Consider the following 24,508-nt stretch of genomic DNA (forward strand, 5'->3'; position numbering starts at 1 on the left):
AAGGAAACTGTTCTTTCTAACTTTCATGACAAGGGTTAGTGAAGAAAGTGCTATTAGCAATAGAAATTTATTTTCTAACCTTCCTTCTCGTCCCCTCATCAGTGCCCTCTCCGCTCACGTTTCTCACACGTCCCCCTCCCCCTCTGCCCACATACTTTGCTCACACATGCCCCCCCTCTGCCCACATACTTTGCTCACACATGCCCCCCCTCTGCCCACATACTTTGCTCACACATGCCACCCCTCTGCCCACATACTTTGCTCACACATGCCACCCCTCTGCCCACATACTTTGCTCACACATGCCACCCCTCTGCCCACATACTTTGCTCACACATGCCCCCCCCTCTGCCCACATACTTTGCTCACACATGCCCCCCCCTCTGCCCACATACTTTGCTCACACATGCCCCCCCCTCTGCCCACATACTTTGCTCACACATGCCCCCCCCTCTGCCCACATACTTTGCTCACACATGCCCTCCCCTCTGCCCACATACTTTGCTCACACATGCCCCCCCCCCTCTGCCCACATACTTTGCTCACACATGCCACCCCTCTGCCCACATGCTTTGCTCACACATGCCACCCTCTGCCCACATGCTTTGCTCACACATGCCACCCCTGTGCCCACATGCTTTGCTCACACATGCCACCCCTCTGCCCACATGCTTTGCTCACACATGCCACCCCTGTGCCCACATGCTTTGCTCACACATGCCACCCCTCTGCCCACATGCTTTGCTCACACATGCCACCCCTCTGCCCACATGCTTTGCTCACACATGCCACCCCTCTGCCCACATGCTTTGCTCACACATGCCCTCTCCCATCTTCTCACCCTTTTCTCCACCAGTAACTTCCTGCACTGTGTGTCCTGTATCTGCTGCAGCTCCATGACCTGGGAGATGTCACAGTGACGTCTGCAGCAGATCTAACCACTACCACACTCGTCCAGCGGGCTGTCCCAGACCCACAGAGCAGACAGCTCCCCCCTGCGCATGTTTGTGATATAAATGTAATTCCTTCCTGTGCTCTGGGCACTTTTCTCAATGACTTGTCCGCAGCTCCCTCCCAGTCCTCCTCTTCTATCCTCTTACTAGCAGCTGGTGACGCACGCACTGTGCCAGCCAATTGTCTGCGCCTGGCAGGTGGGCAGGGCTAAGCCACATAAAAGCGGTGCCCGGCAGAGCTCCGACAGCAGAGCAAAGCGCAGCGACTTGTGGACGACTACCCAGAGCAGCATCCCTGGTGTGTGCTGAGCGCATGTGATCTCCAGACCGGCAATCTACTCCCCCTGCAACTCCACAGCGACAGGACACCGGCTGCAGCCTGGAGATTTCTCAGTGTCCTCATCGGTCACCAGTGCACTCAGTCTGTGCATCCTGTGTGTATATTACATTCCCAGCTCCTCCTCCTGTCAGCATTCAACCAGCCTGGAACAGAGTCTGCACTAAGTCTCTGGTTAAGACATCGACTCCTGCACACATGTCAGTGACTGGTAAGATTGTATTCACATAGTATCTGTAGAACGTATTACTCTCACTAATATAATAAATAGTGTCTGGCACCCTGTACAGTAGGAGCTCACAACTTATGTACAGTGCACACACTCTTGTTGGACTGATCATATGATTTGTGACTTTGTATATCCTGATCCCATCACATGCTGAGCCCATACAGGTAGCTCCTTTCTTGCAATGAACTTTTCCCAAGTAACTTTTTCAGCTTAGGAGTTGGCACCTACAGAAAGTCACTTTTATTAGACACTAGTTCCTATCTGGGAGTGCTGCTCACCCTACTCCATAAGCCGCCTGTATAAGTCTCTGTAACCGACATGGATCCTGCCAAGTCCAGGGCATTGCCGGAGAAGAAGCCGGTGAACTGCAATGGTTTCGTGCCTGAAGAGAAGAAGGACCCCCCCACAGCATTGAGTCACATGGAGAGGGGCAGATCTGGGGTCTGCACCCCACCACTGGAGAGCTGGAGAGAAGAGAGAGCCCGCAGCGAAGAAGACAATGAGCTGCACCTTCCTACGTTGGCATCAGCCTACAGCACCATCCTGAGGGCACTGGGAGAGGACCCCAATAGGCAAGGACTGCTAAAAACACCCTGGAGAGCAGCCACTGCCATGCAGTTCTTCACCAAGGGCTACCAAGAGACCATAACTGGTGAGTACTCAATCCTAGGACTGTCTCCTGTGGCTGTCCAGTAGTGGAACTACAAGTTCCAGCAGGCCCTGCTAGAGGGCACAGGGAATAAACCACAATTATATTTTGCTGAACATAAAATAGCATTTTGTTTTTAAATATATTTTATTCATGCACTTATTTCGTCTGGCTAATTACAATACGTTGCAACATGTATACACCCTGCATAACTACTTATTTGAAACCAATGTATGAATTTGATAGTCCTCCATATCTCAAAGACATTAACAAATCACAGAGAAGCTTTGCTCAAAAGTTTTTCTATAGTTGGTGCCCTGGTGCATATGTATAATATTTTAATGCATTTCATATTTTGTCTCAGTACAGCAAGCAATATAAAAGTTATGTATCCTATGCAAAATACCTTGTGCTATATAAATAGTATTAACAACCTGTTAAGATACAGTGTTCTGTACACAAAGCCTTTTATATTTTCTATTGCAAGCATCGCTATGATAAATACACACCAAGCTGTACATATGGGGGACGCTGCTGTGTGTATTTTTAATAAATGCACCCTGTATTAACAACTGTGCAACTACATGCCAATTCCCCTTCATTAAGGTCCCTCCTCCATTATATTGATATAATATTATTATATTTACTAGAAAAACAAAACATGTTTGTTTAAGCCCAAAAAGTATTATAATAACAAATAAAAATATGTAGCTGAAAAAAGTATAAAAATTAAAGATAAATAGATTTCTTGTCTAGGCTGCTTAATTAGTAAATACAGTCACACACATAGCTGTTACATAACCATAATAGGTCAAACCAAACTGGTTTATGCACCAAAAATGCAATAGAACACGAACTAGCACATAGTATAAATATTAATCATAGTTCTTTATTTATAGGGAGACAAAACTCTGTAGCTCTTGGCAATGTATATATAAAAAATAATCCAATTTGTTTCACTGCCGTTATCTGATCCTAAATACAGTTATTGATGGTCATTTCCTATTGGTTGGAGACAGGGGTGTGGTCACAACATGCCTTTACTTATTAACCAATCACCCGGACCTTAAATTGGACACCTGATACAAATCACACAAACATTGTTTTGTTTTGTTTTTTAACTAAGGTGACCACTCCCTCTAGCCGTGGCCCCTGAAAATCCTGCCGGTAATATAGAACCAGGTGTGGGAGCAGGAGGGCCAATCACAAACTACAACCTGTTGATTGTTGCTTGTGATTGGTCCCCCCGCTCACACCCTCCCCCACCCCTCAGTTTTGAGTTGGGGCTCCCAAAACAAAGGAGTAACTCTCAGGTACCCATCTAGGAGCCACATATTTTTCTAGGTGACAATGCAGCCTTTATTTAAAAACAAAAATGAATACCAGAAAAGTTCAGAGTTAGTGCACAGATCTCACCCTTGGTCTTAATCAGTTACATCAGTGGTTCCCAAATTTTTGTAGATCGCGGCACCCTTAGAGTCTCCATCATTTTTTCAAGGCACCCCTTTAGAAGTATTTAGGTCAGGATAGAAAAAAAAAACTTATTTAGTTGTATGCAAATATGCCCCCTCTGCATCCAGACACTCTGCCCCCTCTGCATCCAGACACTCTGCCCCCTCTGCATCCAGACACTCTGCCCCCTCTTACGCTCTCCCCTCTGCCCCCCTCATTCTGCCCTCTGTCACGATGTCCCCCTCTGCCATGGCCAGCCAGAGAAAAAACAAACAAAGCAAAAAAAACGTACCGGTCCGCGCGGATTGAGAAGTTTTTGTTTTGTTTGTTTTTTCTCTGGCTTGCCCGCGGCACCCCTGGGAGCCGCGACGCGCACTTTGGGAACCGCTGAGCTACATAATGAATAGACTTACAAAAGATATCTTGATATAGCTGCTCCAAAAATACTTTCACCTATAAATTTGAACCCATCCCACACTCACCACTTTGGATAAGAGGTCGTGTATACTAACACGTGGGTATTCACTTAATTTTTTCAAAAGTATGTCAATAAAACCGGTCAGAATAAGTAATTCTGCAGATAATCAGATTTTTGTGACTATTTGTAGCGTATGCAACTCTATTATTAGTCATTTTATATATTCTATATTATATTTAAAATATATTAATACTGTACCAAGTTGATGAAATTGTCATGTTACATAGTCTATCGTTTCCAAAAAGTAATTATCTTACGGAGAATTATCAGTGTAGAGATTAGTAACATAATAGCATTATAAAAACACACAGAATGAACCATTATTTTGCTGTCATTGTTTCAAAAGTAGTATAAGTGCAATGTCCCAGCTACAAACCAATGTACCTTATCCAATCATCTGTATATAGTAGAGATAATAGATATGAGACATGAACCGCAAGTGTCTCTCCAGCTTGTGCACAGGATCAGGGGAACCATAGCCCACGTCGGCCTCAGTCCCACAAGGCAAATACCTCGGATATTTTGCTGTGTAGTACAGAAATAAATTAGTTTATACAGAGAAACCTTCTCCCTCCTTGAATTTTCAGCTGCCAAACTACAATCCCCATCATCCCCTAACTGGTGTCTGGTCTGCTGAGGATCACAGTCCTTTTCACTTGTCAGCAGCCTGCAGGTTGTAGACCTCTGTCCTTGATCAATAGACTTTAGTGATATCAGATCTACAATCGGCGCTAGTTACATTTTAACCTACTGAAGGATCAGTGTGAGCCGGTAATCAATACAGTAAGTTTTAGGGACGTTTTACGTAGATTTAGCTAAAAGTAAATATTACGGCAGCATAGGATTGAAACTTTGGATTCTGAAATAGGTTGTCTGATGCAGCCTGTGGCACCGTAGCTGGGGGCTCTGGGTAATGCTGAAGCTGGCAGATCACATTAGACAGACACATAGGAGGACACAGACATGCTCGGGGCAGACGGGACTAAAGAGACGTCTTCTCAAAGGGGCAGGGGAAAACCTAAAACGATTTGGATGGAAACAGAAGAAAAGATCAGTACGCTCCATTCCTCCTCACAAACCACCACTAGAATACACACAGGGGCTGCATTATATAGAAGTGGATTATATCTTCATGGATACACACTATGGGCCATATATATTCATTAAGGGATGTAAACGATTTTGTGCGTATAATCTGCAACATTAATCTGTGCATGCCCAGAACACGTACAGCACACGGGGGCACGTGTGACTAAAGCATGTGGGCAGAGAAAGGGAACGTGTGATTAAAGCATACTTGCCAACTCTCCCGGAAAGTCCAGGAGACTCCTGAAATTCGTGTCAGTCTCCCGGGAGCTGGTATTTCTCCCGCATCCCGGAATTCCCTTGTTACAATGACCAATTCACAGAGAATCGCGGCATTTTGTCCCCCCCCCCCCCTCCCCCGCGTCAAAACGGCCCATTAGTCACGCCCCTCTCCCAGACATCGCTTACTGAAAGTAGACAAGTATAGTTTATATTCCACATATGTATTGGACATATCCTACAGTGTCCTGTGTAGTAGAGTAGAGCGGACCTAGACCAGAATTCATATCTTCTGACATGTTCCTTGTTGATTTGGGCATATAACCGAATTACGTGCGCTCTGTAAACAAACGCACATTGCGGTCAGTATGTGTCCCTGGATGAATCGGGCCTTATATGTTCACTCGGTAATGGGCATTACAGGAGTCGATTTTGTCAGCTTAGACGAAATTGTCCTGATATCGGGCCCACTGATTGCCAAAATTGCAGAGAACTATTGAATGCCTTCAAGTTTTCAATGGATACAGGATGCATAGTGTGGGTGTCATATAGGAGTATGTGGTCATCAGACAATCACGCAAACCGCGCCCCAAGATTGTCCGAATCCTGCGGTGGCCAAACTGAATACAGATCCGACTAAACAGCTTCATCCAACCGTACGGCTCATTTTTAGATAAGTGGGTTCTGGTGCAGGAGCTACACCCCCTTATGTTTAGATTAAACAGGATAATACTTGAAGGACTTCACGGGTTACGTACAAAAAAAAAATCTGCTTCATTTTAAAGCTGGCGTTTCCCATGAAACATCTCAGAATCTGAACCCGAAAGCCTGACCTCTGGGGAACTACAAATCCCAGCATACCGATCCAAAAATTTCCTTTATCCTTTTTCCATCAGCAATGAAAAACTCAAACACATTTTTTACGTGTGCGGGGGAAAAAAATCTGTCTCTCAGCCTCTGTTATGCTGAACGCTACATTCAGTCTTGGGTTTAAATAACAATATTTTGTCAGACGCGGCACCTTTTAGGGTGAATATGGAAATTCACCCGACTCTGCACCAGAGAATGAGCTCTGTGTCTATAGAGAGAGATGTATTTACGTTTCCAATCTCCGGGATACGGCATCAGCACCATCTATCTGTCCACACATCCATTCATCCTCCTGACACTTTTCATCCAGCCACATAAAAGGCTTTGTGTGCCCTCTGCCCAGCACCTGGTGTTTGGTTACACTTTAAATGCCACATTTCTCGCTGGATTTGACCAGGTGTAAACTCTCAGCGCTTGCGGATAATCGTATTAAACAGAGGACACAAACAGCGATATCAAGATCCATGTATCCAGGTCATCTCAGTCTTTGTCACTTTAATACTTTACCGGGCATCTTAAAACATAAGTGACAAATTTGTAAGCCAGCCCCCGAGAAATGGGCGTAATGTGTCATCATTGCACCCTCATTACCGACAACGTTTCCTCTCATTTGGGACTCTCTCGACCATCAGATATCCAAGCAATATTCAGAGAAAGGCAGCATGTATGTGTTAAAGTACAATTTTACATTACGCTCCACCTTTGGATATCTTTACTGGTATATAAGCGCCCTCTTGCAGCTTTTACTAAATGCACATTTTTTTTCTTTTTATCACCAGTCTGTGCTTTTAGCCATGTATTTATATCATACTTTCCAATTCTCCCTGAATGTCAGGGAGACTCCCTGAAATAGGGGTGATCTCCCCTACTCCCTGAAGAGTCTGGCATTCTCCCCGATGCTGAGCCAGTACAAGACGTGGTTGGCTTCACCATCTGTGGCATAATGACACAGTTCAGAAATTGTGTCCTATGTCCATGTATGGAGGTGGCCATTTTCATGGAGACCAAGATGTAATCAAAGACTGACAGGTAAGACAACATGACTTCAGTAATGGAGACAGAAATGTAAAAGACACTTCAGTCTCTAGAGATTCAATAGCTGCTTTTCTTTAACGCATAGTTGCCTACTCTCCCGGGAATGTCCGGGAGACTCCTGCATACCTGGTAGACCTCCCGGGAGAGCAGGGCTACCTCCTGGTTCTCGCCCTCTCAATAGATAAGTGGCAGGGCTTAATGACGCATATATCACGTCATCTTAGCCCTGCCCCATGCTGTAATTGTCCAAAATTATGTCAATCGTTTAGTGGACGGGCCAAAATGATGCGATTCATCAAGCACCGCCCCCGCACACCCACCTCTCCCGAGAACTCCCTGAAGCAAACGAGGAAAAGTTGGCAAGTATGATTTATATCACCATGCAGAGTATACAACACAAAGAAGCTCTCTGGCTACAGTCATATTCAATGCAGACAGCAGAGGAGAGCTGTTGTTTCCCAGGGTTGCAAAAACAAACACTTGTATGACAGAAATGGGTTAAAAGCACAGGATCAATTTATGGAGAAAATGCAAAATATGTCTTAGGCTGGAGGGCACAGATAAGCCAATGAAACGAGTGAGATGTATAGCTGTGTCTTCTAAACCAAAATTTACCAGATCTTCTCTGGTCATATAAGTGAATTCGTTCCTTCCCCAACAGCCATAGGTTTAGAGATTTCCCCAAGTAACTTTGGGCTTTCTCTTATGCAGATAAAATGTTTGTCACCAATTTGTGTACTGATAGAAAACTACATTGCAGACAATCTGCCCTAGGAATAATTATCTCTGATATACGGTAGCTGTCCACTTCCTCCCAACACCCTTTCACCTACTTCCCAGTTAGACGCCAGAGACTGTGGATACTTTTCTGAGCCGGTTATAATTATATGTAAAAAAAATACCACAAAATCCAGCAACCTTTGACCTTCATGTTACCAAACATTAATGACATTACACAAACATTTGGACGCAGTTTGAAGTCCCATTAAAACAATGAAAAGCGGCCGGGAGACTTCAAAGTTTTACCCCCGCTGTAAAATATGTAGATAATCCTGTCCAACAGGAGAAGGGGCTTCTGGGTAACTACTTTCTCTTTTAGGAAAAGTTGTTGAAATTACAATTTTAAAAAGACAAAAAAAAAAATGAAAAAAACTTTGCATAAAAGTAAACTACAGAAAAGGGACCAAAGTACAACTTTTATTTGGCACTGCACAGGAAAGCCAAGATTATCCAGATAATGTCAATATTATCTCCTAGCAAATTATATTATCTCAGTCTAATGGAGAAGAATGTTATACTGGTGTCATACTTGCCAATTCTTCCTCGTTGGCTTCAGGGAGATCCCAGGGGTGGTGGGCGTGCCTTGAAGAATTGCATCATTTTGGCCTCGCTCCCTAAGCGATTGTCACAATTTTGGACAATTACAGCAGAGGGTGGGGCTAAGATGACGTGATATTTGAATCATTAAGCCCCACCACTTATCTATTGCGGGGGCGAGAACCGGGAGGTTGCCCTGCTCTCCCGGGACGTCTCCCAGAAATGCGGGAGTCTCCCGGACATTTCGGGAGAGCAGGCAACTATGCGTTAAAGAAAAGCAGCTAATGAATCTCAAGAGACTGAAGTGTCTTTTACATTTCTGTCTCCATTACTGAAGTCATGTTGTCTTACCTGTCAGTGTTTGATTAAATCTTGGTCTCCATGAAAATGGCCACCTCCATAGGCATCAATACATGGACATAGGACACAATTTCTGAACTGTGTCATCATACCACAGATGGCGAAGCCAACCACGTCTTGTACTGGCTCAGCATCAGGGAGAATGCCAGACTCTTCAGGGAGTGAGGGAGATCACCCCTATTTCAGGGAGTCTCCCTGACATTCAGGGAGAGTTGGCAAGTATGACTGGTGCAAGTCATGGAAGAAAATGATTGCTTGCATTAAAGTGAATCCATCAACAACGCACAATGGAGTCAGCCATTTTGCGTGCTGTACCAATGATAATGAGAATGCAGCCTATCAATTCACAAAGAACCAGCGATATCTGTGAGGCACAAATAGGGTCACTAATTGCTAGTGAATGGATGGTCAGACAACAAAATGGCTGCTTCCACTGTGTGTGGGTGACATGTCCACTTTAAGTGTTTTGTTTTGATTTTCAAACACGGTGTATTTGGGTTTTATTCTTGGATGCTGACTGATGTTCACCACCTCCCTTTACCCAGACTCATATGAGGTAAACAGGGACGAACGACATTCAGACTGTGATTAGCTTTCACGGCAGAAAGAAAATGACGCAGATTTGCGTTTCCACGGTTACCTGTACCCGGCAGACAGGACACAGGAAATTAAACGGTCCTGTTATCGCATTCTGCTCATTGATGTGATCACAGAGGCAGGAAATAACAAGCTGCCGGAATAGCCATTAAATATCAAAAGTCAATATTCTTACCTCGCCCCTTTAACCACCCCAAAACATCTGTTCTGTACAAGATATGTACCAAGAACGGAGCATGAGAAATAAAGCGGGGAGAATAAGTCTAATTTTGGTCAGGCTGGTTGGATGACACGAGATGCTTTTTATAAAATTTAAATATATATTTGGATGCTGTATGTCAGCTTACATAAAAATTGTCTCTCCAAAAATGTTAGGCAACAGCAATTACGTAAAAATAAGATTTTATATAAAAATATTAGTTGCACAACATTTCTAGGAGCACAGCTAAGCTGGTAAATTAGTATCATACTTGCCAACTTTTCCTCGTTGGCTTCTGGGAGACGTTGGCTGGGGCGGGGTTTGACGAATCGCATCATGTTGGCCCCACCTCCTAAACGATTATCAAAATTTTGGCCAATTACAGCAGGGGGCGGGGCTAAGATGGCGCGTTAATTGCATCATTAAGCTCCTCCCCCACCACTTATCTATTGCGGGGGCAAGAACCGGGAGGTTGCCCTGCTCTCCCGGGACGTCTCCCAGAAATGCGGCAGTCTCCCGGACATTCCGGGAGAGTAGGCAACTATGCGTTAAAGAAAAGCAGCTAATGAATCTCTAGAGACTGAAGTGTCTTTTACATTTCTGATTTTCAAATACAGGTATACATAAGAGACGACCACCTGTTTCCTAGATACAGTAATGGCAGCCTGTTTGTGAGCCAATATTATCTGAGAATGCAGTAGCGTGGCAGCAGCGAATGGTAAAATGGCGTTAGAGGTGGGATTGTGGCATGTGTAGACAGGCTGGATGACATCCACCAATCGTGACTAGTGAGGGGGCAAGGTTTGCGACATCCAGGGCTTTGTTTTGGGAAGAAGGGGGGGGGGGGTGGAAGACATGGTACAATTTGGTGTTAGATTGTCCTGTGAACAGTCTTAAAAAAAAAATAAAAAAAAATAAATAAAATATAAATAGCTCTGCTTTTATTTCCACTTTAGCACCATCACACTGCAGTGTAAAAAAAAAAAAAAAAAAAAAAAAAAAGAAAAGAAAGGATTTCAAATAACTCAAGATTTATAGAACATTCTTAAAATATAAAATGAAATGAACGATTCCTTATACACAATTTTTAATCTACTCAAATCTTTAAAAAGTAGATTTTCCAGTGATTTCATTAAGAATATTTTAAGTAACAACACTTTTTTTTCTTATAAAAACTAAATAAAAAAATAAATATACATACAAAAAACAACAAACCAATGGAGGTATTGGCAAAACTCATGAGGAAAAATATTTTTTTATAAAAACTCCGCACCAAATTACCCCTAAGTTTAGGAGTAAAATGAGAATTATTCTGCTTAGGAATGCACTATGTAATAATGATATTTATTGTCATTATTCACTAATGCAGAGGGTGCAACCCCTAGAGAAATCTATATAGTCACAAAACAACGAAAAAGAAAAAACGGGATTCTCTTGCAAGGGAGCACAGTGTAAAAAAAATAAATCATTGAGGTATTGCCAAAAATGCCAAATAATTATTTAAACTACAGGTAATTGTCATAAGATAATTTGCTAATTTTACACCGCTTTAATAATATTTCTAGAATACACCCCCAAAGTTTCAGATACTTCCCTACTTCACCTGAGTGTTCCATTTGCATTGTCAAGAATAATGTATGCAATGAATGTGTGTATTCTGTTTCAGACGTGCTGAATGACGCCATATTTGATGAAGATCACGATGAGATGGTGATCGTGAAAGACATCGACATGTTTTCTATGTGTGAGCATCATTTGGTTCCATTCGTTGGAAAGGTAAAATTTTGACGTCAGAAGGTTTAGCATCTGGTTAGTGCCATCACCGGAAATATGCAGGTGCTTCACCGGCAGCCTTGTTAAGTCTTCTACAAAGAGATGTTCTTTAGTAATGACAGTAATTTGCGGCAGCGGGTTTTGACTTTTTATTTAACAGAGAAAAACCAACATCCTCCGAGAATCAACACAGACCAATATTCCAACATAATTGTTGTAAACAAACTAAAAATGACAGAAAATTGTACTATGAGCTCCAGACAGGAACATAAAGATTTTTGGTAAACGGCATTTAATTCTCCTAGCGTTCTGCCAGGCGTTGAACTCTGAAAACCTCTATTCATAGAGCGCCCGACATTGTGTTTTAAATAATGTTACACAACAGACAGAGCCTAGGGAGCTACTTTGAAATAAATCTAAATAAAGCTTGTGCAGATCTGGTATTACGTTGCAGATTAGTGCAGATCAGAACTTGCAAATCAATGCTATTTGACACTGCACGAAATTCCAGAGGTTTTGTTTATCATTTTAAGCAGAAATCTGCATTTATACCATGAGTCTATTTATATCACAAGTATTACAATTATTAAAGCGACCTGTCATCAGGTTCTCGGAAGTTATTTTTTTGCAAAAAATACCCACAGGGTTTCCTTAGAATTATGGCATTATGCCATCTCCGACAGCAGAAAAATGTGAGATAACAGGAATCTGGCCAGGAGCAGGCATATCAGAATGGAGAGCTTTCTTCGCTCTCTACCAAGCCAGTTTCTATACACCGTATATCCCTTATACTGAAGGAGGCCTGTATAGGTGCATAAACAGAGCTTCGTATAGCTTTTTTTTGGGTAATTAATGTACAAGGCACTATATAATGAGGTAAATAAATAACGGAGGACATGGTGATTGGCAGGGAAGACCTTTGTGTATCATTCTAATAAAGGATCCTGTTTTATTCAGCAGGGAAATCTCTACAGACAAAGCTGTAACTACCACAGTGCAGTATAATGTGCTTTAATTCCAGCGTGCGTTATTGTATTACTGCATGTAAGTACTTTATGAAACAAATTCACCACCTGTACCTCTCTCTCTCCCGTCTTCACAGGTACACATTGGATATCTACCGAACAAACAAGTCCTGGGTCTCAGCAAGCTGGCTAGGTGAGTGAAGACGGCACGTTAAACTGATTTATTCAGATATTTCATCAGGGTGAAGCCAGCTGGGGCGTGCTGTGCAGACACTGACTGACGTGAGGTTCATTTATCAAGATGAATGGATGGTCCCTGTGCAAATAATGAACAATGATATTACCAGGCTCAATTCCCTGTGAGGGAAATGGGATTTAGAATGAGTGGATATTGATTCATCTAACCAGTGAAACAAGGAATTCAGATTACATGTTACAATATCACTTAAGCCACAGATTCTAACCCAGATGGCTGCAAAATATAAAACAGGAAAAATAAGGTCTAAAATACACGTTACTTTGAGACATTCACAAATATATGTTTGTCATTTCTGAACGCAGAAGGTTCAGGGGACGTAGAGTTTCTTCCTCTCTTGCCACACAAAGAGACTATTTTTGCTAAGATGGCTTCACCGGTGATGGATGGGGGGAGGGGAGGCAAAGCCTTCTGACGGGCGGAGTGAGCCAACATGGAAAGATTAGGGCACTCCATGCTTGAGGTGGCAGATATTATTTTTACCTAATTTATATAGGGAAGGCTATTTATATACACACATAATCCAAACTAAATAGATCATTTAAATCTGCAAAATGTAAACACATCATCACCATTTATTTATATAGCGCCACCGATTCCGCTGCGCTGTACAGAGAACTCACTCACATCACTCCCTGCCCCATTGGAGCTTACAATCTAGATTACCTAACATATACACACACATACACAGACACACAGACAGAGACTAGGGTTAATTTTGATAGCAGCCAATTAACCTACCAGTATGTTTTTGGAGTGTGGGAGGAAACCAGAGCACCCGGAGGAAACCCACGCAAACACGGGGAGAACATACAAACTCCACACAGATATGGCCATGGTTGGGAATTGAACTCATGACCCCAGTGCTGTGAGGCAGAAGTGCTAACCACTGAGCCACTGTGCTGCCCACTCTTGTATACAGCATATCAGGTTCACATGATATCCACCAATTCCATTCCCAGATGAGATACATTTGTACCCTGTAAGAATCAGTTTTGCACTGAATACAGGAGACATCCGTCCTGTAAGAATATTCTGTTTCACAGACATTATAACAATGCTTTATAACAGATTATTTGCTCAGTTTTGTTATTTATACACTTCCAGATTTTACCTTTTACAGTGCAGACTTTATTTTTCCAATTAAATTTGACATTTAATACCAGAGAGTCTCATAGATATAGGACCGGCAGCAGCAGCAGTTATTGTGGATTTAATGGGGGGAAAAAAAAATCCCTTTTTACATTGAATGACCGAGGGAATATTTGACAGAAGGTCAGATATCGTTAGAGTTACACGCCAATAGGTGAAAACATGTATACTAGTTCACGTAGGAGTCTCTACATCAACTTACACTGAGCTCTAATGAGTTAATAACATTATTTGCAATATAGATTTCTACAGAGTATTACTTTAATGTGAATTACAGCCCCTCCCCAAAAAGTATATGTTGTATAAATATAATATATATATATATATATATATATATATATATATATATATATATATATATATATATATATATATATATATATATATATATATATATATATACACACACACACATATACACACATATATATATATTTATTTATATTAGGATAAACTTTCACATTGAATCACAATTTAGTTGAAATTGAGGAGCATGGGTTAGTTGCTGATGTTTGTCTATTTCCACATGTGGCGAAACGCGTTTGATTTTCCTAAAGCACTACAAGTTTCTCCATCGCTTAAATAGTTAACAATTTAGTTGTTGGCTTGAGATATAATGACAATTACTTCACTAACCACGTTTACATACGCAATTTGCACTAGACCACATTATCCGGTCAGATATTTGCTTTCATTGTTTAACTTAATTTAGACAAATAAACACTAATTGCACCTAAATGCAATATTAGTAGCTGAACTCAAATGGGATATTGTTGAAATCTAATGCTGTGTAAAAGGCATTTTATAGAGCAACCAAATTCTCTTTGTAATTTTAAATGTACAGTTTGAAAACTTAAAGCAAATGTCTGATTGCTATAGGTTACAGCATGTTTTAGGACGGTAACATGTGTACCAGTGTTAGTAGTATTCATGGGGGTATATTTACTAAACTGCAGGTTTGAAAAAGTGGAGATGTTGCCTATAGCAACCAGATTCTAGTTATCATTTATTTTGTACATTCTACAAAATGACAGCTAGAATCTGATTGGTTGCTATAGGCAACATCTCCACTCCTTCAAACCCGCAGTTTAGTAAATATACCAAAGGGTGTCTTTCACCCCTTGTGATTAATCCGTGTGAGGGATTCTTTGACTGCCCGGCACATGTATAATCCTCAGTAACTCAGATTATCGTACTATAAAACTTCCCCGCTGATCACTGACATCACGGTCTTATGCAGCTCTCTATGACGCATTAGTGGATTCCATATTTGCAGAGAGCACAGTTTAGAGCTGGCATGGGGCCCTCCGTCTACCCCTGTGGCCCCCAGCTCCTTCCTGCTTTACCGTCAGATGTTTTTGTGATGACGTGTAACACGTGTGTAAAATGCTGAAGATATGTTATTACAGATAAAGTGTCTTATTCTCTGATTAAAGGTTTTGTTTTAATGTAAACACACCCAGATGGGGGCCCTGGTTGAAATAGAGCCCATGACCTCAGCGTTTTGTGGCAGCAATGCTAACCACTGTGCCACTGTGTTAATGTTGCCCATTCACTAAGGTCTACAGTTTTAGAGATACCTGTTCATGGGGTGCCAAGGGCAGGGTACTAGAGTAAGTTTTCCCATTGGGTTAACCTTGCCTAGGGACCCTCCAAAATTTTGCTATGGGGCCACCGAGGTTAACCCCTGTTTGGAGCAAAGCCCCATCATAAGGGGGGTTGTTTATTGTGCATTTGATCAATCCTGAAAAATAGAGACATTTCCAGGGATAGATCTTGGGACTGTCCCAGGAAATTAGGGACAGATGGAAATTTTGTACACTGTGCGTTGGCGACTGGTCACACGCGGGGTTAAAAACAACTGTTACCGCGCTAATCGGAAGCACCGATTCACAGTAGACTTTGGCCCACATGCCGGCCAATGCTGCTTGTACTGTATCCACAGCTGTCATCTGGTCGACAACTCGGCCTTTAATCATTTCCACTGCCAGGCAGAGCTGCACTGAACTGCACTTGGTGTACGCCATTAACGGGGTAGAACGGCTCAGAGAACGGCGTCACAATACAGTCACACTGCTAAACTGATTTTCTGTTTTTGTTTTCTTAAGGATTGTGGAAATTTACAGCAGACGATTACAAGGTAAGAAGCTCAACTCATTTGGATTTAATTGCTTATGACATCCCTAATACACTCCCAGCCGGTTACTCAGTGGTTATAAAAATAACAGGTCAGTGGATCGTGACATATGTACAGCAAGTCAGATGGAATCTGCTCATCATAAAGGTCATCGTTACTCCGTCTCTCCGACTATCTACGAGGTTTGGATAGGGGCTCTCTCTAGTGCATTAATACGAATGCCCTTTATACGGATATGAATTATTCTGACAACCGCTCTTTATGTGATCTTTTAAAGATCACAGGAGTTGTATTCTTAAGACCGCAGGACATTATTGTTTAGGTCTGATAAGGGTCAGAGGGCATTGTGCTATCACCCGTCATCTTCTGCATTGTCTGTGCGCCCCCAGTTATGAATCAGGGCGGGGATAGAACCACCAGTAGCCAATCAGATCATCAGAATGCTCACAGCAGCATACAGTGTTTTATGAAAGGAGTTTATGCGCATTAGTGCAATCATGTCAATGGCCCTAATTATAAAAATGCAGCGATAAGAATCATATTTTTTAATTGCCATTTATCACTGCGATAAAAAGAAATCTCATCGCTGCAACTCCTCAAATTAAACATACATTATACCATAGGCAAACTGAGAGGGGGTTTCCTAGGGCCTGGAAACCCCCCTCGATGCCTGGGGCACTGTATAATTGAGGTGGCTGGACCCTGCCCCCGCTTCACACAGCTCTGCTTGAAAAAGGAGAGCTGCGTGCACCTAACTGTAGTGCACGCAGCATTGCCCATGTATATTATGGGGATAGGAAGAGTTGGAGAGCAGCCAAGCACTGTCTAATATTATAGCCACGCCCCCATGCATGCTGGTCACGCCCACTGGCGGCGTGGTGTGGAAACCCCCCTCTACAAATCCTGCGTTTGCCCCTGTATACATCGAAAAAAATACTTTATTCCATAATAAGGCATGTTTTCAAACAGAAAAAAATATTTCAGCAGTACATGTACCGCAATCCTTGTTAAAATTAGTCTTTACAGGTGTAAAAAAAATCTTCACCATTTACAATTATGTGAACATTTTGTAAACCGTAATAACTGCAGTGTGATTTATACTATTCTATTCTATTCTGAAATCTTTTGCTCACCAGTAGAACATAAATAGTGACACCGTGTAATGTGTCCGTTGTTGTTCTGGCATTTCCCACAGTTCAGGAACGCCTTACAAAGCAGATCGCCATTGCAATTACAGAAGCCTTAAAGCCCGCCGGAGTGGGGGTGGTTATTGAAGCTACGTAAGTTGTATTTTCTGTTTGTATTTACCGCCTTAATGGGGTGTCTTTACCGACACAAATATTTAACCAATGTCGCAGAAGGTTTCCAAATTCAAGAGTCGCTCCAGGGATCCCGGCCGCAAACGCTTAGAGAACATATAGCAGACGTCAGTTTTGCTCTCTCCAAACGGCTGGGACATAACTTATATATTGTATAATAATATAGGAAATGAATAGCTCTTTATGGAAATGGGTATTAAAGGTAACAAGCCATGCTGCAGCATTAAAGTCAGTGATTAAGAATAAGGGAGGGACGAACACAGAAATAACCCAGCACTCAGCAGCATGCAGTGAGCAACTTCTAACCGTGCTGTTCTGACAAGTAATGAAAGGCAAAATACTGCTACAGATTGCATGGTAACCTTTCTGCAGTCACTTCCCAGCTGGTTATAAGGGGAATCCGCTTCCTAGGCAGTGAAGAGATGTTCAATGTCTCATCACACTGCCATCACCGTTTCAGACACACAGCTCTGTCAATCAGAATGACGTTCGCAGCAAGACGCCTCCTTAAAGCCCTCTTTAATTGAGCAGTCTTTATCCAGCTTGAGAACGCAGCGGTAGCAGAGCATTGTTATCTAAACCCTGATAAATACAGCTCCTATAAACCGAGCCTTAACTGGTTTTACTATCTCTGTAAAACACAGACACACAAGATAAATTGCCAAAAGTCTCACAGAAGAACTGGTCTAACGCATTATTTAAATAAGAATGCAATTAGTTCTCTGAAAGTTATTTGTGCAGAACAACTGAAGCTATTTATTAACTAAAGATGTAAATAAACAAATAAATAAAAATATTTTGGCCACAAAAAGCTACATAGCAAAAAAAACAAAAACACAACACAACATAAATACAAATATATACAAAATTATTGAAAGCAACACAGTATAGTTAACTAATATAAAAGTGCACAATTTATAAATGAAATCACTTTAAAAATGGATAGTCCCTCTAACCTTGTCAGCTTCTGCCTCACTTATATCACTTTCACATTGCCAACCAAGAGCTCAGACCGCTGTATTTTCAAATTCACTTTATAGAGGTCTACTGAAATCTGAAACTCATAAGTCGATAATACAGGTTTATTTCTCTGACAAGAAGGAAAACTTATGCGATTACAAATTATTTTAGAATCATCAGTTGAGCAATTTAAAAAAAAAAGTAAAATGTTACATGAACTTCATTTTAACGTGCTAAGGTAAGTGATACAGATATATGCCTTTGTAAACGCTATATCTCGTCTTGTCTTGTTTTAGTCACATGTGCATGGTAATGAGAGGGGTCCAGAAAATGAACAGCAAGACGGTAACAAGCACCATGCTCGGCGTCTTCCGAGAGGACCCGAAAACCAGAGAAGAATTCTTGACGCTCATCAAGAACTAAATTCTAGTGCCAAAAAAAAGTCTTGACGTCTACTGTAGAGGTTTTGCTGCCCGCTGTGTCTGCCCGTCCGTGTCTATATCCGGTTAAACCGCCTTCGCTTAGTCTATTGTTCAACTAGGTCTAGAAAAACAGTGTTTCTTAATGATAGTTTCTGTGTAATATTTAATTGTTTTAGTGTTTACATTAAACTTGATCAGGGGGGGGGGGGGGGCACAAATATATGACCCATGGGACAACCTCACGTATTCCTATGTTTACATTACACAGGTATTATCTTGAAGGAGTTATCGACTCCCGTTGAATAACCTAACAGCCACCTTAGTGCTGAATAGGGAAGGAAGTACTGAGTTCTCAAACAAGACCTATGTATCATTAATATGACAGATACCACTTCCCCTTTATCGAAAGAAATAGAAGAAACCTATGGGCCAAATGCCCTTTGTGTCGCTTTCGTCAGTCCTCACCTGTAAACTACCAAAACGTGAAGGGTGTCGATGATGTTGTTAATGAAAAACAATTCTGTTTTACGAGCTGAAAGCAGAGTACGTCACTTCAGTCATCTATCTGTTAACGTACAATGTATAGCAGCTATAAGTAAATGTCTTTTCTGGCAGGTTGTTAGCCAAGCCTTCCGATAACTGCTCTGAAGAGTCTGTATGTACTGTATCTTAAAACTTGGCGACGTCTCGATCACATATATTACGTCAAATATGTATTTTATGGTTTCAGGACCGTTACCGAGCGTCATTTGATTATTGTACTGTTGTTCAAACGAAGGTTCATTTTTCTTATTTCATTTTTTAAATTCAAAGCAAATGGGTTAAGACATTTGCTTAGCGAATCAACGTGTTATACCGTTCCCACCGCCTCATTTTTTTTCTCCTCACTCTGAAGCTCCATTAAGTCCCACACAGTGGAGGCGGCCATTTTAGGAGCCGAATAAACATTTCGTGCCTCAGTGCCGTTACCTAGTGAATTTATAGGGTTATATATTTTTGTTTTAGACCACAAAATGTCTGATTCCACAGTGTGGTAAAAAATTCATATTATGTGTCGGGAAAAAGATGAAGAAACGTGAAACCTGTTCTCATGTTTTGGATCAGCTAACAAAATGGCCGCCTCCGCTGGGTGTTGGCAACAGGTAGAATTTAATGGTTTGTTCTTAAAAAAAAAAAACAGGACAGCACTACAAAAAATAAAATAAAAAATGGTTTTAATGTCAACAATAGTTTATTATTGTGGATTTATTTTCCTAAAACTGAAAATCAGGAAGCATAACACCACCCTTCCCTTAGAATATGGATTTGTAGGAGGCCTAGGATTTATTAAAGAGCTTTATATTATGTGGGCGTGGCCTGCTTAACGAGTACATACAGACTTACTGACAAGGGTTTTGCAACCTGATCCTACATACATTTTTTTGTGATATATTTTATAAAAGGATTTCAAAACTTCGGCTTTAGTTTAGAGCTGGAGTTTAGTATCTTTGTAAGTTATTAATGTGAGGTGGCCTTTATCTGAATTTTAAAATACATATCTATATATTCAAGTATATATATATTTTTTATATCCAGCTTAATTTTTTTCTGCCTCTGCAAGGTGGTCAAAGTATTATAGTATTTATTTGCTTTGTAGAATCCCTTTTAGTTTAATAGACTTAAATTATATTACACTATGTAAGGAGCCTAAGGAGGTAGATTTAGCAAACCTGCCTAAAATAGGAAAAGTGGAGGTGTTGCCCATAGCAACCAATCAGATTCTAGCTATCATTTATGTAGCACATGTTAGAAAATGATAGCTATGATATGATTGGTTGCTATGGGCAACACCTCCACTTTTCCTTTTTAGAAAAGTTTGATAAATCTACCCAAAAATGTCTTCCTATTTGAAACTCCTTTGTGTGCTGATAATAGGATACAAAAACAGTGAAGTGCGTTTCCACCTGAGCAAAAGAGGATTAGAGAGGACATGGATAATGTATGTGGCCTGAAGGCTACAACAAAATGGCTGACACCTAAATAGAAATTTGTGAGTAAATGTGTTTTTGGGACCACAGCATGACTCACATATGGAGACACTGTTTATTTTAAGCATCACCAGGTGGGAAAGGAAATCAGAAACCATAATGTTCATTCAAAAGATAAAGTGATATATAACACAGCGATATTGAATGATACAAACTTGTGTTTATCTTACAATCCCTATTGTATTTTAAATCTTATGTTCAGCACAATTAATAAAGCACAGTTAATACCAACAATTGTGTTATGTGTAGACATTTTAAAGTATTAAGGTCTCTGTCAAGTAAAGTTGGAGGGAAATTATATCTTATTGCAATTTTTATTCTTTTGACTAATTTTTGTTATAAATTTAGTAAAACAAGCCGTTCTGCGCAGAAACCACAAATTCTCTGTGTATTTGCATTTATTACTATAAATGGAAGCTGCCACAGTGATCTCTACATTTAAACATTAGGGGGGGGGGGGGGTTTACAGTTACCCTGAAGTCCATCAAGCCTAGAAATAATATTGAAAAGACTAATGACAAAAATAAAAAATAAATAATATATCCCCCCCCCCACTTCGACCAATTTTAATTTATTTAATATAATATATAACACACACACACACTCTGCATTCACTAAATACATTATTAATGCTGTTCTAACTACTTTTCTAGATTAAAAACAGGGAATGTTAGTTCCACATATTGCAATATATATTAAGCTGACCAACTCACACCACAGTCTTCCCATTCTGACTAGTCCTAACATGATCCTATGCTACGCTTTATATCTGGGCTAAAGGCTTACCCGCACACAGCTTTTAAAGTCTTTCCCAAGCACTAGGAGCCATGGGAGACCTGGGATTCATCTGACACAAGTTGGAATTAATGTAAAGAACTAAAAATATATTATACACACACACAAGGCTTGTGTGCACATTATATTTATGCTACTGTATATCAAGCCTGCTATGTAGCATTTGACAAAATGGGGGTGCAATGGTGCCCATGTAATGCCCGTGCTTTTCCCCTCTGATCGTTCTGCATTTGGAAACCTCCCACCCATCTAAATTCCTGCACTTTACCCGGTTCTCAGACGAGACATCAGGAGGTTATAATGCAACAGATCTCTGTGGCTGCCCGGTTATAGGACGTGGCTGGATGCTTTTCTTTTATAGAGTATCCACCAGCGCCTTAGAAACCTGAAGTTACCACGTTTGAACCGACTGACCGTGAATTAACAGAGTTGGCATCAGCCAGATGGTGCCGCTGTGTAACTGCCAAGGAAGCACCACGTAGCCACTACCTGTGTTACCCTGGGCCCTGCTGCCTTCTGCCGTCCAATCAATGCGGTGGGTCCGCTGTTAGCGGGAAGCTTAATCTACGGTGTGGCCGCCAACCCCGCATTTGAAGTCCCAGAATGCTGTGCACGTGAAACATCATTCTAGGGCACCAAAATTACATTTTGGTTAGATACTCTGATGCTCACTTCCTTTCCGAGCAGGAGGTGCAGAGCGGCACGCAGCATTATGAGGCCACAAATTTTTAGTTCGGCCCCTGGAATAAAGCAGGATTTGTAGAGGGGGGTTTCCACATCGCGCTGCCAGTGGGTGTGACCAGCATGCATGGGGGCGTAGCTATAATTAGACAGTGCTTAGCTGCTCTCCAACTCTTCCTATCCCCATAATATACATGGGCAATGCTGCGTGGACTACTGTTCACTTTTCAAGCAGAGCCGTGTGAAGCGGGGGCAGGGTCCAGACACCACAATTATACAGTGCCCCAGGCTTGGAGAGGGAAGAGGGTGTTCCAGGCACTAGCAAAACCCCCCACGGTTTACCTATGTAAAGGTGGACTGTCTGAAAATGGTAATTACGATCCATTGTGCATCTATTGTTTGCTAGTTTTTCCCAGTAGATACACAGGAGCTATGAACCATCTAGGTGTGGAATCTCCCATAATGCAATGGGTAACAAGTAGAAATAGGAATGCACACTATATAATTAGTGTGGACTATGACCCTGGACACAGTAGCAAGGTGTGTGTGTGTGTGTGTGTGTGTGTAAGGATTAGCATTCCACACTTTGCTATTCCCTTGTCACTGAACAGTTTTAAAAAAATATATATTTGATAAATTCTGCTTCCTGAGTGCTAACAAAACAACTGTAATCCGCAGTTACCAGTTTCTCCTAAAGGGTCACCTGCAATCAAACAATTCTGAGCCCCAGATTATCAGCCTGTTAGTGGCAGAATCTGTTTGCAGTCACCCTGTAGATTAGACATCTCCAACACTACAGACAAACACCTGTCTCCGACACAAGTTTATACCCGTCAACTACACCTGCAGCCCTTTCCTTAGGCCATCAATGGACTATGGATCGGTTTACTCGCACTCTTCCCCTAATAAAGTTACAGACCTGTTATTCAGCTGTTATGTACATTAGGTTAGAAAGATACATATATAAGTAGTCTGGTAGAAATGTATCTTTCCTCCAGCAGTTTTCAAAGGTGCTTTATCCCATAACCCCGTCCGGGGTAGCAATACTTATACATAAAAAGGTCCCTTTTCAGCATTCCTCCACGTACTCTGAGCCAAAGGGTCGCTTCCTCTTAATTATAGGCACACTTCGCTCTGACCTGGTCACATTGGTCTCGATTTATTCCCCAAATCAGGGTCAAGGTCAATTTTTCTCCACGCTGTTGCGACACATTGAGCGATTGGCCCAAGGCCACATACTACTAGGTGGCGATTTTAGTATCGTCTTGGATCCGCACCTCGAGAACTCTCCACGCCTCTTTCTAAGGATTCCTCTTCCTTGTCTGCCTTGTTGCAACAACACTCCTTACATGACACCTGGCGCCTTAAAAACTCAACAGCGAAAGATTATACCCACTACTCAGCTCCCCATCAGATATACTGACCACTGAAGCGGGCATCATTCCGTTTTCATGGTCTGATCATGCGGGAGTGTACATTCTCCTTGATCTTTTACACCAATTATCCACGCACCTTTAGGTGGCGCTTAGATGAGTCTCTACTATTAAACACTTCCACCTTTAAAGACGTCAAAACAGCTATCTCAGAATATTTTTAGGAGAACACCTCGTAGCTCCAGTGTTGTCTGGGAAGCTCGTAAAGCCACCATTCGTGGCAGACTCATTAGTGCAGCCTCGCAGGCGAGACGGAAGGCCGCTCTGGAGGTGTCCTCCATAGAGCAGCGTATCTCTGTTCTTCTAACCCAACACAAGCAGGTCCCCGATTGCTCCGTACTATCACAAATCAACTCCCTGAAGGGTCAATGTAATACCTTTTTATCTCGAACAGCGGCCTCCCTTTTGCAGAAAACTCCAAAAACGCTTCTATGACAAGGCCGATAAGGCGGACTCCCTACTTGCTCGGAAACTTCGACAGGGGCGTGCCTGAAGGGCTATAGACAAACTTCACAAGATAAGCTTTTCAATTAATATTTTCTATATGCTATTAAATGTGTTTGATAACATAATTATGCCAAACTCTTATTTGATATCTGGTACTTATTGCAATAGTCCCCCACAATATATAACATTACCTGTATTACTGTGTTCCTCTGTAATGGACTTCTTGTAGTCTGTAATCACATCTGTATAATATAATATGTTGCAATACTTGTGGATATTTAGTCTGTTTATATGAATTCAATAAAAAAAATGACAAAAATATAATACATTTCAAATACCGCTATTTTCAATAATTAAAGG

At 41.6% G+C, this 24,508-nt stretch overlaps 1 protein-coding gene across 1 annotated transcript; it reads left to right on the forward strand.

Annotated features, from left to right (window-relative positions):
• The first annotated feature begins 1,010 nt into the window (after positions 1-1,010).
• On the forward strand, positions 1,011-21,026 carry GCH1 (GTP cyclohydrolase 1). Its single transcript, XM_075193398.1, has 6 exons — positions 1,011-2,171; positions 11,448-11,557; positions 12,657-12,712; positions 16,036-16,067; positions 17,260-17,344; positions 18,640-21,026. The coding sequence occupies exons 1-6, from the start codon at positions 1,838-1,840 to the stop codon at positions 18,764-18,766; spliced, it is 744 nt and encodes a 247-aa protein (XP_075049499.1). The 5' UTR covers positions 1,011-1,837; the 3' UTR covers positions 18,767-21,026.
• Positions 21,027-24,508: the final 3,482 nt, after the last annotated feature.

This window comes from Mixophyes fleayi, chromosome 12 (assembly GCF_038048845.1).
Source record: "Mixophyes fleayi isolate aMixFle1 chromosome 12, aMixFle1.hap1, whole genome shotgun sequence".
Taxonomy (NCBI): domain Eukaryota; kingdom Metazoa; phylum Chordata; class Amphibia; order Anura; family Limnodynastidae; genus Mixophyes; species Mixophyes fleayi.

Excerpts from the sequence above, each read along its gene's own strand:
- GCH1 (XM_075193398.1), top strand. The coding sequence starts at position 1,838 with ATGGATCCTGCCAAGTCCAGGGCATTGCCGGAGAAGAAGCCGGTGAAC. Across the intron at positions 2,172-11,447 it reads CTACCAAGAGACCATAACTG|ACGTGCTGAATGACGCCATA; the intron begins GTGAGTACTCAA and ends ATTCTGTTTCAG. Across the intron at positions 16,068-17,259 it reads TTACAGCAGACGATTACAAG|TTCAGGAACGCCTTACAAAG; the intron begins GTAAGAAGCTCA and ends CATTTCCCACAG.